Raw genomic sequence first — 17,313 nt, 5'->3', positions numbered from 1 at the left:
GAACACCATGTGCCTGCGAAAGCCAGATGTAGGAGCATTCAGTCAGAGAGCAGACATACTTCCAGCTGCCAAGGGCATTGCTAACTTAGCCTCTGGGATAGTCTCAGCTGTAAAATGGAAATGGTATGCACTAGTGGTTCCCATTTTTGTGAGATAAAGTTGTTAGTGATTATGAGATTCTCAGGTACCACAGTACCTGTTCTAAGTATCCAAAAATACTGACACAGATACTAATTTGATAATTGATGGACAAACACTGATCATTTGAACTTATAGGTGTGAAGCGATTCAAAAGCAGACTGGGTAAAAATGAATGTTAGTATTGATAAATATCTGAATTTTTGTAAAGCTAGCAGATGATTCCAGTCCTTTCAATCCAATAAAACCAACTTTTCTCTTCATATAAAAACAATTAAAGGGAAAATTTCTTGAAGGATGGGAAGAATTTCTGAAAAGCATAAGTTGTATGTTTGAATAGCTTCTTTTTCAAATCTCTAAAAATGAAAACACACAATACTGTCTAAATGATAGTAAATGATATCTAAATGAAAACACAAAATACTATCAAAAAGATCATCAGAAATTTTATGTATCTGTTTCATAAAATGTGAGAAATACACAGGTATTATATTTACCTGCACAGGTAGGTAAAAGAAATACATTTCTTTGGGGAAAGAAAGAACTTGTTTTATGATTTATTACCTACAATTTTCAAAAAGCAGCAGGACTTAAAACCAGAAACTATATTGTCAATGCTGTGAAAATTTTACAACCATGGCCTTTAATTTTGAAACTTGATCTGTCTGCATACAAACCAACTGATTTCACTAGAATTCAGTTCAGGCATATCACTTTGCAGAATCAGAACTATTTGTAAGTAGCATAAACAACCTGTTTAACAATTCAGCAATAAAAAAAACCATCAGTGACTAATGAAGCTGTGGCTGGGTTGCTGCTTTTACCTCCTGTAAGCTGCAAAATACAATTCCATAGGGAACAAAAGAGAGATACAAACTGAGTTAGCAGAAAAGGAAACATGAGATAAAACCCATACTCCCATGTGTTTTCCTGAAGAAAGACCTTTTTTTGTTGTTGTATGTGCCTACAATCTAAACTATGTGCAGTAACAAAATGGAATAACAAATATTTTTGAATGTTTTTACTTACAGGCATTCGAAGACATATATATTGAACAGCGCAAAACTATCAAGACCATGCTGGAATATGCTGACAAGGTCTTCACTTACATCTTCATTCTGGAAATGCTGCTAAAGTGGGTAGCCTATGGCTATCAAACATACTTTACTAATGCCTGGTGCTGGCTGGACTTCCTGATTGTTGATGTATGTAGCATATTTCCTCACTGTTAATTTTCTATTTATTTTATCTGTTTTGTATTACTTTCTTTGCAACTATAATATCTATGTAAACCAACTAATTTACTGTTCAATTTAAAAAACAAGGTGGATAGATAGAAAAAATTCCATAGTTCACTGTCTTTCACTTTACACTTGCAACACTTTCTTCCTATATCACAGAGTTAAGAAAGATGGGAAGATGTTCCGCTATAACACTGCAGATCTATAAGCAGTTAAGAGTGTAACCCAGCGCTGCCGCTGAGAGAGGTTGTGCTGTCCCCCCTTCTGCTCCTGGCTGCTGGTTCCTTCAGATCTACTTTCTCTCCCTCTGTGGTCTAAACAACTTCCAGCAACATGAGGAACCAGATCAGACATTGACCTGAATTAAGACTTCCCTGGCAAGAAAAAGACTACCATGTCCACAGATTTTAGCATGTGGCTGAATCAGGTTTTTAAAAGGAACAGAAGATGTAGCTGTAGAATTGGTGGTGTGGCTTACTCAGGATTAACTGACTCACGTACATGTTACTGAACCTACAGTGTTCACAGCTGCGTTTGAAATCAGGCTCAATAATCTTTCTAGCAAGCGATAGTTATAACTCTGCTGTGCTATGCTGTGAATGGTGGGATACCATTTCTTGATGTATTGATCCAATTACAGATAAAGAATTTAAAAGGTAATGTCCTAAGTATGGCCCTTTGAGAAACCCCCTAATGTACAGAAACACATGCTGTTTCTGCAGTCCATGACATCCTGTGTGTGAAACTAGAATACTTTGTTTTACATAGTTACAAAAGCAAAACTATTGGCTTCATTTTTTAAGATAAAAATGCCTTGTAAAACTTACAGGAAAATAAATATTAAACAAATTCAGATTTAAAATTATGATTAATTTTGTCCTGATTTGAATGACTTAAGAATGGACATTGACTAAGTAAATGGTCTTCTTAAGCAATTAATGAACCAAAGAATTGCTAAAAATCCAAGGAGCTTTGACTGTGTTCCCTGCATACAAGGGCTAATCAAATCAAATGGAGCTTTGCTTTGTGACTGGTGTTGACAACCTTTGTGATTTGTGTACGTTATGCATTAAATATATATAGGATTCAACATTAAAAATACAATTACAGATAACCATGTTCAAATATAGCAACCATCCAAAGAAAGTACTGTATGGAAAACAGTCACTGGTTCTTTAGTATCTCAACTCTCCTCAGAATGGGTATCTAAGTAGTACCTCTAACAAAAAAGCTTTAAGAAATATGCAGATGGCAGTGATATTGCCTTTCCTAAACTCATTTTCACTTATCACTGTTTTAATCATAATATCTGAAACTCTGCAATCTTGTGAATGTGCAAATATGAATACTTCTTTGCCTGAAGCTGTAACACATACTCAGGTGTCTGAATAAAGTCATGATTAAATTGTGGATTTACACACCTGGGTATTTGCTTTAATTTGGCTTTAGATTATGGCAGTTTGAAAAACAAAGTTTCCTATAGCATGATGAATGGACTGGAGAAGGAAATTCAGATTTCAGGAGGACCTGGTTTCATGGGATACTAGAACTCAGGATTGCCAAGCATAGTAAAGTTATTAACACTTAAAAGCTAAAGCTTTCACATATAATGCTTGTTTCAAAGTATGGTTAATAAAAAGCACTGTCCTAGAATTCTGATATATTGTTTTTATGAGAAAACAGCACATTAGATTATTATGCTAGTTTTTTTCCAACAAACAGTTAAAGATGAAGAGGTTACTGAAGGAGCATTTAGGGGAAATGTGAAGGAAAATGATGATATTATGTTGGCCAGGAACCATAGTGAATGTAAAGAACAAAGTGTTTTTCACTGAGGAAATGTAGGGACATAGAATATATATAGACCTGTGGAAGAGGTACTTTATTAGTTCTGCTGCCTATGGAACAGTTTTTATAATGTCTTTTAAGAAAGAGTATAATCCAGGTTAATGTCAGCCTATAAAGCACATAAATTAGTCAGGCAAAATCTGTTAATTCTTCCCTTTCAGTTGTGGGCAATCAACTGGGTTTCATCAACTTAATTTATTGATCCCAACAGCATTATAAAATAGAGAAAAAGTGAGTTCAGGACCTAAATTGGTAAAAAGGAAAGATTAATTTCATTTGCTTTGGGGGTTTTAAATGTCCTCAAATCACCAGCAAAATACAAAATTCCAAAGTATTAATGTTTCCAGATATTATTTAACTGTTAACTTACGGCATTCTTGTTCATTTATTTATTTACCTATCCTACTCTTCTTTCTTATTACTTCTTTTTTACTCAAAAGACTTCCTATTCTTGAAGAAAGTGGTGCAAAATTAGATCCTTCTAAAGAAGTTTGTATCTCACATTTATGGTATGTAAAGTAGTATGTACAATATAATAATTTTTACTTTCCTGTTTTCATATAGGTCTCTTTGGTTAGCTTAACAGCAAATGCATTGGGTTACTCTGAGCTTGGTGCCATTAAGTCCCTTAGGACACTAAGAGCTTTGAGACCTCTAAGAGCTTTGTCACGATTTGAAGGCATGAGGGTAAGACAACATGAAAGAATCTGAAATTATGCATGCATACAAAGAATCATGCATGCAGAATAAGGAATGACAAATCCATGCAGAAAGGCTGCACTATATCTATTGCATACTTTTTACTAACAGATAAGCAAAAAGCTTCATCAGTTCACCTAAATCCATATGCAGTATCACATAAGAGTTGTGTTCTTCAAGGTTACTTTACTTTCTAGCCAATCTCAGGAGTTTTTCATTTAAGGCTTTGAAATTACCAACTATGAACTCTCTTAACACACTCTTAATAATGAATAAAATGTAACAGGATTTTATTAATTTTTTACTGATCACAATACTTATGCAGGAATCTAAATTAACATTAATTAATAAATGTAATAACTGTATTTTCTGTCACCTCTTCAAATCTTCCATTTTTCTTTATATTTGATAAATCAACTTTGGTCTATCCCCACTGAATTTTACTAGATCACACCAGAGAGTCATACTAGCTAGTGGTTTAAATCTGAGTTTGGCTGACTTTAAAATAAAAATAAATCAAATTATTTGATTTCTCTATGAAATTATTCTTTTTGTAAAGTAAGTGCTTTTCTTACTTCAACAAAACTCCAATTATTCAAAAGTCAGTACAAAGTATATAAGGTTATGCAAACTTATTCTGAGTAACTTAGAGGCCCTGCTTACTTGCATTTCACTCAAGAAAGCATTTTAACCTGTTTTTTCATTTGTCTATGCCTTCTGTTCCTTAAAGCCACTGAATACAAACTAACTCTATGTGCATGTTATTGAACTATGTTTTAAGAGAATGCTTTTTTCTACTTCATGGAAACGTGAGAGGAAACAGTGTGCTAATGAATTTCAAAAGTCACATATAATCTAATGAAATAGTCTACAATGTAGTGTCTGAACAGTTTTGAGATATAAATGTTAGCTTAATGAAATCAAATTCAGATTCCTAGAGTTCTGTTCCTTAAATTGTATCCATCAGGTCGCGTATCTCTACTTCAGAATGCATCAGAAAAAATATTGCTAACAGATGGTTGCTAGATTAATTAATTTCAGTTTCATGTAACAGTTTGACTTTTAACAGTTTTCTCATCATTTGAAGTTCATGAATTGATAATTCAGCAGGGTAAGAGCTGGTCAAGTACTACAGAGTGTATGAGTTTTCATTTAAGTTTAGAATGACTATTTGATTTACCCGTTTTCTCTTTGTCTTTGTACTTACTGTTCATGAACATTCAGATAAATGTGTTTTTTGTACAGACAAATGTTTGGGAAATTGCTGTCAGTTTTACTTCTAATAGCTTCCTGGATCAGCTGCAGGAGCACTGTGAGACTAATACAAAAGTTACACAGGGACAAGAAATACCTTTTTAGATGATTTTGGAAAAAACAGAAAGATAACAGAAGATAATGTCAATTAACTAATGAAACTAGAAAGATAATGTTGAAACTGATTGCTAAATGTTTTATTCCATTCTCTGTACCCTTACATGATTTCCTCAGTAAATCTTTCTATTTAAAAAGATTCAGGATATTCCTGATCAAAGACAGATATCTGCTATTTGAGATCTGTTTATTGCTTTCCCTTATAAAAAGATTTTCTCGCTGAAAAACTACAAAACTATGCCAAAAGCCCAATCATATAGTAGAATCTCAGATATACAACGTGAGTAATTCATGAGCAGCACATCATGCAAGAATCACAGACAAGCCTGGAAAGGCAAAAAGGGTTACAGTTCTGTCCTGCAAAGTTAGTGATAATCAGCAAAGTACCTGATTCCAGTCGCTTAACAAATCTGGCCAACTCCGTAGTCCTTATCCTCGCTGTGAATTATGTGCAGTTCTGAAAGTCATTTTTCCACAGCACTTGGCAAACATTTACAACAACAGTGTATTCAGAGAGATTAGTATTAGTTTATGAATGACTCACGAACAGTAAAAAGATTCATATAACAAATGGCAACAAATAATTGACCAGCTCATGATAAGACTATTGCCATATCAAGTCACAGTCCTCTCAGAAACTTAATTCATTTCATAAAAGTCCATTAAAAAATATTCTTTTATCTGCCAGAAGGCAGTAATCATAAATCAACCTCTTTGCTTACTTATATTGCTTCTACCTGTATTGAGCTGTGGCAAAACAAGCTGAGTTTTTTTATTCAGCATGTATTTGTAATTTTACAATTTTTGCCCATGTTCAAAACTGTGAAAAATTTGTCCTGAAAACATAAGAGATCAAATGTATTCCAAAAAATCCCCTATATGTAAGAAGCGCTGTATCATTTTGGAAAATAAGAGGCTAATTTCTCAGGAACTTTAAATTGATATAGTTCCACGATTTTGTTATGAAATGACAGTATACAGAAGCTATGAATCAGACACACATTTTTGGGGTTTTTTTCTTAAATAAGTTTATAATTCTGGTGAATTAGAAGAATACAGCTTTTTACATAATCAGTAAATACTAACAACTGTTCTGTTATCCCTAAATATGAAACGTACTTCACTTTCTAAATCATTATATAGTCCACAGTTACAGGTTAATTTTGTAAATACATTGTTTCGTAAGTGAGTTAAACAAATCCTCTTTACAGAGCCAATAAAAGATCTATGAATCACTTGCGCCAAAACAGGATACAAGTGGTCCATAGCTTGTGCTTGCCCTAAGTAAATTTTGCCATACTAAGGGCATTTAAAATATCTGCTGATATACTCCATTCTGAGAAATTTTAATACTTTCTACAGTGAATCTCTAAACCAACTCCACTCAGATGCTGGAAGGCAAAGTAAAGAATTGCTTTCATTTAATTCAGATTTCTATCATAGGGTTTATATTCTCATCTCAATTAATGTATGTACTGAGCAGAACTATCTGCAAACTGAGATTTGAATATACCCATTGCTTTTTGTTTAGCTTTTTAGTACTTGCAACATAATGCTTTTGCGCTAGTTCTGAATTGGTATGCTACCTGTAAATGTAGAATACTGAATATACATTGCTTTGCTGAGTTAGAGAATTAAGTGACAATGACGCATGCATTTGTGTGTAATTTCACAAAATAAAGCATGTCATGCCGTGCTTGATTTATTTATTAGAGAAATAGTAGAAGGCAGCAAACAATCTGAAAACCACTTGCACTTTCAGTTTTGCATGCCTTATGCATATTTCTGGCTGATGGCTTTAAACATTTACTGTATTTCAAATTTCCAGTCCAATTTCATAACCTGTAAAACTAAATTAGAGTATTTGATGTCTTAAATATCCTCTAAAATTCAATGGCTATTCCTTAGATTCCCTTACCAGGAAAGCGATAATGAGGCATCTTCAAGAGTTCTCCAAACCTCATTAATAGGAAAACAACAATTTCTCATATGATTAGTTATAAAACATAACATCAAGTGTCTGTCATTACAGATTCATGACTAATAACAAGCTATATATTTCTATTTCATATAGGATAACCTTTCTTCAACTGGGATGGGGTGGAGCACTGGTTCCTCCCCTTATCTATATTATGGGTACAGTATTTCCCCCTTTTCTACCCTTAATGTTTACAGTGTGACAAATCACTACATTGTGGATTGAACGTTAGGAAGGAGAAATAATCTCATTGGAGAGCCTTAGTAACAGCAATATTAGTTTATATAGTCACCCTACACCCCCTTCTTAATTGTTTTCAATCTCTGAAAATAATCATTTGAAATTTCTGAAGTTACAGAAATAACATGAAAACTTTTGAGAAAATCAGGATGGTTATTTTGAGTTATATGAGTTCTTTTTGCATGAGAAAGGTACTTCACCTGCTTTTAGATTTTTAGATGCTGTTTTACTGAGAAAAAAAGTTTTTCTTTTAAACTAAAAATCTGTTTTTATGTTGTTTTTGAAAGATCTGTGCTTTACTCAGTTTATAGTTACAAACATTTGAAAATATCTCATTGAATCAGTTTTGAACATTATTTATAATACAGCAAATGCATCAAAATACTGTCATCTGAATAATCACAAGTACACATTTATATAATTGTAGTTTAAATTTTTACAGAAGCTTTTAAACTCATATATCTTACTTAAGTATATCACTCCAAGTGTTTATAGATCACGAGATCATACATATCATATGGCATATATATTCCTTTCTTAGAATCTCTATCACAGAATCACAGTTGTTCAAGTAGAATGGAATTGAGCACATAAGGGGAAGAAAATTATATGAGAAAACAGGCCATTCAGTGAGTTGTTGCAAGTACTTATTATTATTGGCCTTCAGTCTTCATTGTGATAGGAGCTGGTCTGTATTGGAAATTAATATTTATAATTTTCATAAAATGCCAACAACTTTCTGAGCATTATTTTTATAGTATCTTCCTTGGAGTTTAGAAATCTTATGCAAGAGATATGTTAGTGATGCAAAAATTTGCATTCGTTATCACATCTTTAGGAAAAAAAAGATCTTTGACTATACCATTTACAAGCACCAACTGTAAGAGGGTATCGCTTGTGCAGCTTTCTTTTATAGCTTCAGTATAAATGGTGCATCAACATAAACAGGATTCACCATAAATTTAGCATCTTTTGTCACAGTTATGAATTGTGTACTTACTCTCAAGAAAGTTCTGCAAGTTTCCCTTACATTTATAGAGAACTACATTTTGTCGATCAAAAGATTATGAACTATGAAGGATTTTTGTTTGAGGACTGTGATCTTATTCCCTACTTTTGTGTTTTAAGGAAAGTCTATGGGAAGTCTATGTCTCCTGAAATAGAGTTACAAAATTTACAAAATTCAGTGTGAGAAGACTCTGTGTATAGATGTTCATAAATCAAAAAGTAAATATTTTAGTATTTTGAGATTTTTCTTAGACTACACTTCTTCAATTACAAGAGAACTTCTGAAGGAGTTCCTTATATAATTGAAACTGATATGACTTTTGTCAAGATTTATGTTTGTTTGTCATATCTTGATGAGAATTCTTACTTTTAGGATCACAATTTAATGAAATGTTTATGGGCTACATAATATAGTTTATACTTTTATTTAAAATTTTAACGGCAAAATAAAGGGCAGTATCATATTTATGCAACAGCAAGAGCAAAATGTTATTTTTTCACTACATCCAGTGAAATTTAAAGATGTCGTTCCCACATGAACTAATTATTCTGTTTTCAAGTTCATATGTGTTGTTACCAATATTTATAGGTCTTCCCATATAACTGCTGCCATGTGATGTATTGCTTGGCAGATAATTATTGTCCTCCACCGTACATTTTGTTAAATGACATCTTTTTCCTATGTTATTTCTTTAAAAGTATTTTGTCATATACTTGATCTCTGGTAAGAAACAGAATCAAAGTTGCTCTGGGAACCCCAGTATTTTATTAAATGTAAAAGTGTAGTTTGTTTTTAATAGACTGTTATATGAATAAAAAAGCTACCGGAGGCATTCTGCAGAGTCAGCCACACTTGTACAGTAACAATTAAGGAAACGTAGAAATGACTGCATTGCCTTGTTCAGGAAACCATTTTCTTTTCCTCTGTGACCTTTTGTCTCTTGCTTCAACTTTGTATTTCACTATTGTTAAGACTAAGTTGTTTCACTTTGTCAGGGTCTCTCTCTGATCCTTTCCATCTGCCTATCTTATCATTGCATATTCTCAATTAACTCCAAAGTTTTTTCCTACTGCTGCTCTAAAAGGTAGATTTCTCATAATTTTCACCCTATGTCCTTAACACAGTCTTCATTTTAGTCAGAAAACTGAAAACTTGGTCATAAATCTTGTCATTTAATGCTCACATTTTCCAATTGTTTCATGTCAGATGTTTCACATGCCATTTTTAAGACTTCGACAAATGCATTCATTTCTTTCATGATATATTTCATGAAACAACCTTTCATGATTATTTTCTTGATTTAAATAACATTCTATTTTCACTGTTGTAACTTCCTTTTACGTACTTTCTCTTTTCTACATTTTAGTCATCCTGAATTAAGGATAAAAGAATTAGTTTGCTCAAATAAGATTTGAGTTTTATCTCTTCCCTTGCTTCTAACTATTATAAACATTCTTCTAAATTTTTTTGCATAATCATAGGTCACATATTTAAGAATAAATTATATGGAGATACATGGCATTAAGGAAAACTATGTAGCAAAGGTGAATTCACAACAAAATTCTAGTTCTTTTACTACCAAATATGCACTTTTTAAAGCCAAATTCGATGAAATACCTCTAATTTTTGATTGGAGGATACAGAGAAGACAAAGACTCTTCTCAGATGTGCACAGCAATAGGACAAAAGGCAACAAAAGTTGGAACATAGGCCATTCTCAGTAGACATAGGATTTTCCTTTTCTTTTCTTTCTTTCTTTTTTTTTTTTTTTTAACCATGGGGTAAATAAATACTAGAACAGGCTTTCCAGAGACACTTGGGAATCTCTAACTTTGGAGGTGTTCAAGACTTGAGCAGCCAAGTCCCTGAGCAACCCGATCTTTTAGACATGCTTTGAGCAGGAGGTTGGATTAGATGAATCAATAACTAGCAGATTATAGATTACATGTTCATGCAAACATGGTTCACCACCCTGATTTCTGTTTGTGAGAGACAGGTTTGAGAGTTTCTCACAAAAATTCCATTAAAATGTTACACTGGGGAATAATTTACTGGAAATGAGAAGGTTTTAACAACGTGGACTTTTAGAATCACCATACTTTCTCTCTAAAGTCATTGTTTGGAAGATGTCAAGCAGATTACACTTCCTCTCACAGAAATATCTAATTCCTATCCTCTGTTGTCTCTAAGGCCATCTCATATCTGGTCATCATATATATGCAGCATACATCTTCCCAATTTCTTATTGTTTACTTATATCCTAAAGTAGCAGTTCCAACCTACTCAATGAGAAACTATATGATTTTGAGATATCTTATTAAATTACAGATTGGCATATAAAACAACTAAAACAGCAATCTCTCTCTCTCTGTAAAGACAGCTTATCTTTTTCCAACTTTTATATCAGATAATAAAACATATCTGGCAATGCAACCTAGCAAATGAGGACAGAATGAGGGAAGAATATTATCTTTGAATAAAAAAATCCCATCTACATTACCGTTGTGGGACAGTATATATGTATTATCACTTCCGCATAAAGAACTTTTAATCCTTACCTATCTAATGTTTTTACCCTGCAGCCGAGAAGGAACTGAGCTTCTGCTGAGCCCTCCCTCATCCACCTTATAAACACTCATAGGACACATGAGGGAAGGAAGGTAGACCAAGAGTGAGGCTGCTGCCCTCCCATGATACTGGAGAGACACAAACTTCCCTGGTTTCAGGCCAGCACTATAAACACACAAAGGGAATGTGCACTACACTACCTGCACATGCTGTTTACATTACATGTATACTACACTTTGGAAAAATGAGTGGTTATTGATGAATTATTTCTGAGTCTTTCTTTTTTTTTTTAAGAAACGAGGTTGCTCCCAAGTGTCAGGTTTACTGAGTAAGAAAATAGTACTTCTAATTTTCAAGCTTTTGGGGATTTTGAAACAGTAGAAATTCAGGGGACACGCTTGCTTTATCATTGGAGTGCCAGTTCTTTGAAATTCATACCTTGTTTTAAATCGTCTAGGAGGAAAACTCCTATACACTAATTTTTAGATTCCAGATTTTAGGTTTAAAGAGGACAGAATTATGTGTTCTTCTGTATGCATGTGTACACTTACGTATAAATCACTGTGTTTGGAGTAAGCTGTCAGCAGAAATCTTGAATTGATTTGAATGACTATAATTCACTGTTTCACAAGTCAAATCCATCTCCTACCTGGTTAAAATTATTTTGGTAGAGAGTGTTTACAAATTACTTAGGGACAGCATATTGATGATATCATCTCAATGCTGTCACAAGATGCTGTCGTGATGTAAATGAATTCAAATACTTACCATCTGGACATCTTCCAACTGAATTATTTTAAGGATTTTACACTTTTAATTTGAATTATTTAAATGTTTAAGCTCACCTTCACCATTGTTAACCTGAGCACAAACCTGGATACTAGCAAATTTCTTCACTGCACTGGTGGATGATCTGATAATTGATGAAAATTATGTTTGCTGAGATTTCTTTCTGTTGACTTTGTTTGTTGATTAAGAATTTATCATCACTGATTGCCCTGCAGGTGCATGATTTCCTCTTTTTACTTGACAAACCAAATGAGAATTTGCACATTTCCTAAGGTACTTCTCTTCTAGAAATCTAGTGCTCTGTTTTACATCACACTACACATCTACAAGGTTCCAGATTATCTTTATCTATATGATTTGAGTAGTGAAAAGCCAGAAACCACCAAGCCACCTATGAACCCCAAAGTACGAAAAGATAACAAAGAGATACTCTGCAAGAGAACTTCAGGAAGTTCCCCATTCTTCATAAACACAGTTATGAGAAGAATTTCATCCTGGAGACTGAGGAGCCATTCAAGTATTTTTTGGAAGGTATTTAAAGAATTCTTGGGACCTGCTGCTCTACATTACCTGCCTTTGCATTTCTCATTACCTTTCAAAAGGGATTTTCAATAGGTCAACTCATATTTTGGATTTGGATTTACTGTGCAATTACCAAAAGTCTTTCTTTTTTTTTACTTTGGAAAACACCATCTGTAAATAGAAAAGTTCCTATTGTATATTTCTCACTTGGTTGGATTGGTACGTGCACCCATGGTTAGTGATGAGTAAATTAGAAAATGAATAGTATACGTATGATAGAGGATAAGCACCAGTAAGAGAATTCATGAGACAGTGAAAAAGAAATCAGTTAAATGTACATGAATGAGAGCCATACATTGAATTCAAGCTACTGGACAGCTGATGTCACTGTGTTGGCACTTGGCTGATGACAGGCTGGTGGTATGCTTATGCTGCCATAGTAAAAACAAATCAGCTGATGGGCTGAGCCACTTCAAGCTGTTGATTCATGAATGGAGAGAGCAGGGGGTGATAGCTTTCAGGACAAAGGTTTGTTCCAATAATTCTTTGCCTTGGACTACCAGGTAGCACCATCTTTTTGATTCAGGTTTGGGCTTTCTCTATGGTCTTGCTCAGATATGCTTTTGATCTCATGCTAGGAAAGTTACTGTATTCCTTTTGTCTTTTCCTTCCTTGCCTCAACTCATCCACAGTTTAAGACAGAATACAGCTGTAGTTACCCTGATGCCCACTTCCTGGTCAAGTCAGTGTTGTTTCAGCATCTTCTAACCTTCTTAGTGTTAAGTCCCCAAATTTATCCATTGTTCTATGTGAACATACTAAACTCAGACCGTGGATGTCACCTGAGCCTCTATTCCTTTCCACTCATCGCATGCCTACCTGCTCATTCTAGCATCTTACCTCTGTGACGGGCCAAGTATCAAAAACAGTGGGCCAAGCATATAAACCAATGGCTACTTGCTTGCTTCTTCATCTTTCAATGAAATGCTCTGAGAGGTTTGTGTACCTCCAGACATTGGCCAGGTGAGCAGGAGAGATTCGTGATCTTATGGCAGATGTTCTTATATTGTATTTGTTCAAGCCAAGACTTACAAGTCACTCCCATATCCCACCCAAGGCAGTTTCAGAAGTTCAACTGAGTCAGCAATTGATTTTCCTTCCTAATGCTAGGTATACTACTGCCAAACTCTCTCTGCAGCCTATGAACAACTGGGTCTTCAGCCTTTGTACTGCCGAGAAACATGAATGGCTTTTTGTAAATTGCACTGTGTGACGTCTCTGACTGCATGACTATGCAGAGAGTCACTCAGAGAGAAAGAAACTCCATCTCTGAGATATATGTATTCAAGCCTACTCTTTGCTCTTCTTCCTTGAAATTCTTGAAAGTTTTCTCAGGCTTTCTCAGCTAGCAAGGAATTGTGTATGGGAGAAACACGTCCCACGCGCGTTACGGTCATTTACCAAGCATGCAGAGAAGACAAAGTTTGCTTTCATCCATAAAGGTACTGTTGAAGTAAAAACTGTTTCACTTTCTGTGCTTGTGTACATAAATCTTATTTAAGAAAGTAGGTACAGAAAAAAATCTGAGGAATCGTAACAGTTTAATAACCTCTCTAGCCTTCAATAGGCACCTTCAGAGAACTGAGATACGAGACCAGACACATCAAATCTTTGGTGAACTTCTATTATTTAGATTATAAAAACATTAAGCTGATGACTCCCAAAGTGGAAGCAAATAAAGTAGGCAGTCACTTCAGTTTTTCATTTTTATTAGGAAGAATGTTCCAGACATAATCCTATAATCTTTCTTTTTATCTGAAAGATGGTAGCTTCCTTCTCTTTTGTACCAGAGACAGAGTTTGGAACTTCTGTGAAGAAGCTACAAATTTTACTGACAAAATTGCTAACTACTACTGAAGATTGTTCCTGGTTTGTTTACAGATATCAAGATAGATCCATTAATCAGATGTAATGTTGGAGTTCCTAGAAAGCCTGTAGTTGCTAGGATCTAGTTGCTGAGATGCTAGGAGCTGTTTTGCTGAAACTGTTTTGCTGTGAGACCTATAATACAGTTACAGCTATGAGACTCACTACATGCTTTAGGTCCTGTCATGCAGCAAGGCTGAATCCAATAAAACTTCCTTATATTCTACTCATATAGCAGGGATAAGCTGTTACTTTGCGTATTCCAGTGCACATTCCTCATGCTGTACATCTAAACGGTCTGTCTTCTTTGGTCAGCTGTCCGAAAAAAGATACAAACAACAACAACAACAACCACAACAACAAACTGGATTACTAATTTGTATTGGCATAGTTCCATGTCAGCCACAAGATTAGACATACAGTTAGCATTGCAGTAATTCTTGTATCTTATATCTCATGCTTGGAAGATGAATGTTATGAAAGTCTGAACACAAAAAAGCTATGTATATGTATGGGATACTGCTTTCTTCTAGAAGAGTCATTATGATTCCCCACATTGTTTTTTTTTCTTTTTTTTCTGGATAAATACTGACTGAGATTTAAGATGATCTATATTCCACTTGACTGTGCAGGTGTCAGCTGTTGCTTCTCACTTTTACTTATTGCCACTTCACATACTTGAGGCCATAGGAAGGTGAACGAGCAGACTCAGCTTGAGGCTTTTGCAGCTTGCTCACTCGAATGAACCTGGCACACACCATCCCCAGCTCTGGTAATTTTGAAAGGAAAACTCTGAAAACATATTTTTCCAGTTTATTGGCATTCCATTCAATATCAAGGAATAACAGAAAATAGACCAAAAAGAACAGCCCCTTAAAAATTACATTTAGAATCACATACATTTGATCTAGATTTGAAGAAAAAGCAAAAACACTGGAGTTTTCGACATGTTTCCAACAAGAGGAGACTGGCAGTTTTTTATTTGTTAAATTGTTTAAGCAATGAAGAAATGCTGCTTGACTTCTCTTCTGGATTCAGTTCACTTTTTAATTGGTTCTCTTTTTTGGTGTCCATTTGCAGTAACTTATGTGTGAAAGTGTTGTGTTTGTGTATGTATTGGTGCTATCTTGGATATTTATTATGTAAGATAATATCCTCATTATCCTAATATACCTCAGGTGTTCCCGAATACAATACAGAAAAAGTAAATGAAAAAAAAAACACTGAAAAAGTGATTGCCTCCAACTGTATATTTTGAAGAAATTAAAGGCTTCTTCCCAAAGTGGACTTAACAGTCAGCCCCATAGCATCTGACCAGCATGTAAAAATCCAGTTTTACATTATACATAGGTAGGGCAAAGGCTCAACACTGGTGCAGAAAAAAGAACAAACAAAAACAAAACAAAAAACACAAACAGAAAACAACTTCTAAAAGTTTTAATTTTCTTTTCTTCTTTTCTTAAAAAACCTTCCAGGGGGACTGGATAGCTCAAGGGGTTGGTAATAGGATACAGAGCCTTTCATCTCTAGGTCACCAGTTCGCATCCAGGCCAGGTCAGTAGTGACCAAAAATTGTTACCATTTGATGGGTATTCAGTGACCTATATGAATTAAGTTGTTGGAACCGTTGTTGGAACAGTTGTTGGAAGCTGTTCAGTTCTTATTCAAGAACATGTGGCTTCTTTTTTGGCAGTCTCAGTAGATAGACTGCATTACGTGTTCATCTGAAGATGCGAGACACTTTGATGGCATTTTGTAGAAATCTTTCTTTCTACAACTATTATCAATTCATAACTGTCGTAAAAATTACTGTAGCTGTTAGTATTCTGCTGCCTGTTCTGGATCTGTGCGGTGGTCCAACCCCCTGAGGGGTTGTTAATAAGGTAACTGCCACAGGCATTCAATTTATACAATAAAACCATTCTTTACTGTGAGTGCAGGTAACCTTAATTTATTTGAGTTGTGGGAATAAATCCCCATCTTCCTCTCTTGACATTTTTATTTTCAGGTTTCTCATTAAGACTAAACAGATGAATCCCAATCTGTATAATGCATCCTGAACAGGATACAGGCACTAGCTGGCCTAGAATTTCAAAACAGCAATACCATAATGCAGTGACATTGATCAGGTCAGACTAAGAATAAATTCCAGAATCATTCCTAATTTTTATGTTACTCTCAATTTCATCAACCTAAATAGCAACAGATTTATTCCCCCTACTGGACAGTAAGACAAGATTTCCCTCAGTCCTTTGAGATTGGGATTCGTATGTTCAGACCTTATTAGCCTTTTTAAACAAAAATTTCAATAAATGGCTAGCTTGTGCACACATGATCTAAATACTTCACATTTTCTGTAATAAAAATCTCAAGAATGCAAGCACGCTTCCTTTAAAGTTATCACCAAAACCAGAAGCTGCCGATAAAAGTTAAATCTTTAAACATTCAGGTTTTTATAAATGATAGGATAATTCTCTGTTACAGAAAGGTCCCATTTCTACCTTCTGGCAATAGAGGAGGTCCTTAAAATCAGAAGGAAATATGCCCTGAAAATAACATTTCTACCTAAGATCTCTAAACAGGTCCTAATTCCTGGCCATAACATTTGGGAGGAGGAGGGTGCTGAGTGACGAGTAACACTGCCACAACACTCTGCTTCCAAAGGCCTTCAAGAGGCTGTGAAATACAGGTAGTAAGACTGAGCAGCTCTGAGCTTGCTGGAAATCATACTGACGGTGGGGAAGATTCCTGCATGCTGCAGAAAGCAGGGACAACAAAGATGGAATAAGACACCTTAATACACCTCAAGTACCCACCCCAATCCATTCCTGCCTTACTGCAGGAATTGGATTACTGAGAAACAGACCCCTAGTATATATTCTATTTATCTTCCTACAAGGTCATAAAGTTTTACAGAGAAGAAAATAAAATTTAAAATAAAATGCAACTAGTAAGTGAAAAGATCTGGTATTGGATATTTAAGG

General features: G+C 34.7%; 1 protein-coding gene across 2 annotated transcripts in view; it reads left to right on the top strand.

Moving 5' to 3' along the window:
• Window positions 1–17,313, top strand: part of LOC112979697 (sodium channel protein type 1 subunit alpha) — a 60,790-nt gene that overhangs the window by 27,132 nt on the left and 16,345 nt on the right. For both annotated transcript variants that reach the window (XM_026094093.2, XM_026094097.2), the window contains exons 17-18: window positions 1,170–1,343; window positions 3,792–3,914. In XM_026094093.2, coding sequence (XP_025949878.2) covers window positions 1,170–1,343; window positions 3,792–3,914 — 297 coding nt within the window. The remainder of the gene's footprint in view (window positions 1–1,169; window positions 1,344–3,791; window positions 3,915–17,313) is intronic.

The sequence above is a fragment of the Dromaius novaehollandiae genome, chromosome 7 (assembly GCF_036370855.1).
Source record: "Dromaius novaehollandiae isolate bDroNov1 chromosome 7, bDroNov1.hap1, whole genome shotgun sequence".
NCBI classification, from domain to species: Eukaryota; Metazoa; Chordata; class Aves; order Casuariiformes; family Dromaiidae; genus Dromaius; species Dromaius novaehollandiae.
Note: the sequence above shows the minus strand (reverse complement) of the source record. Positions and strands in the feature narration are given on the sequence as shown.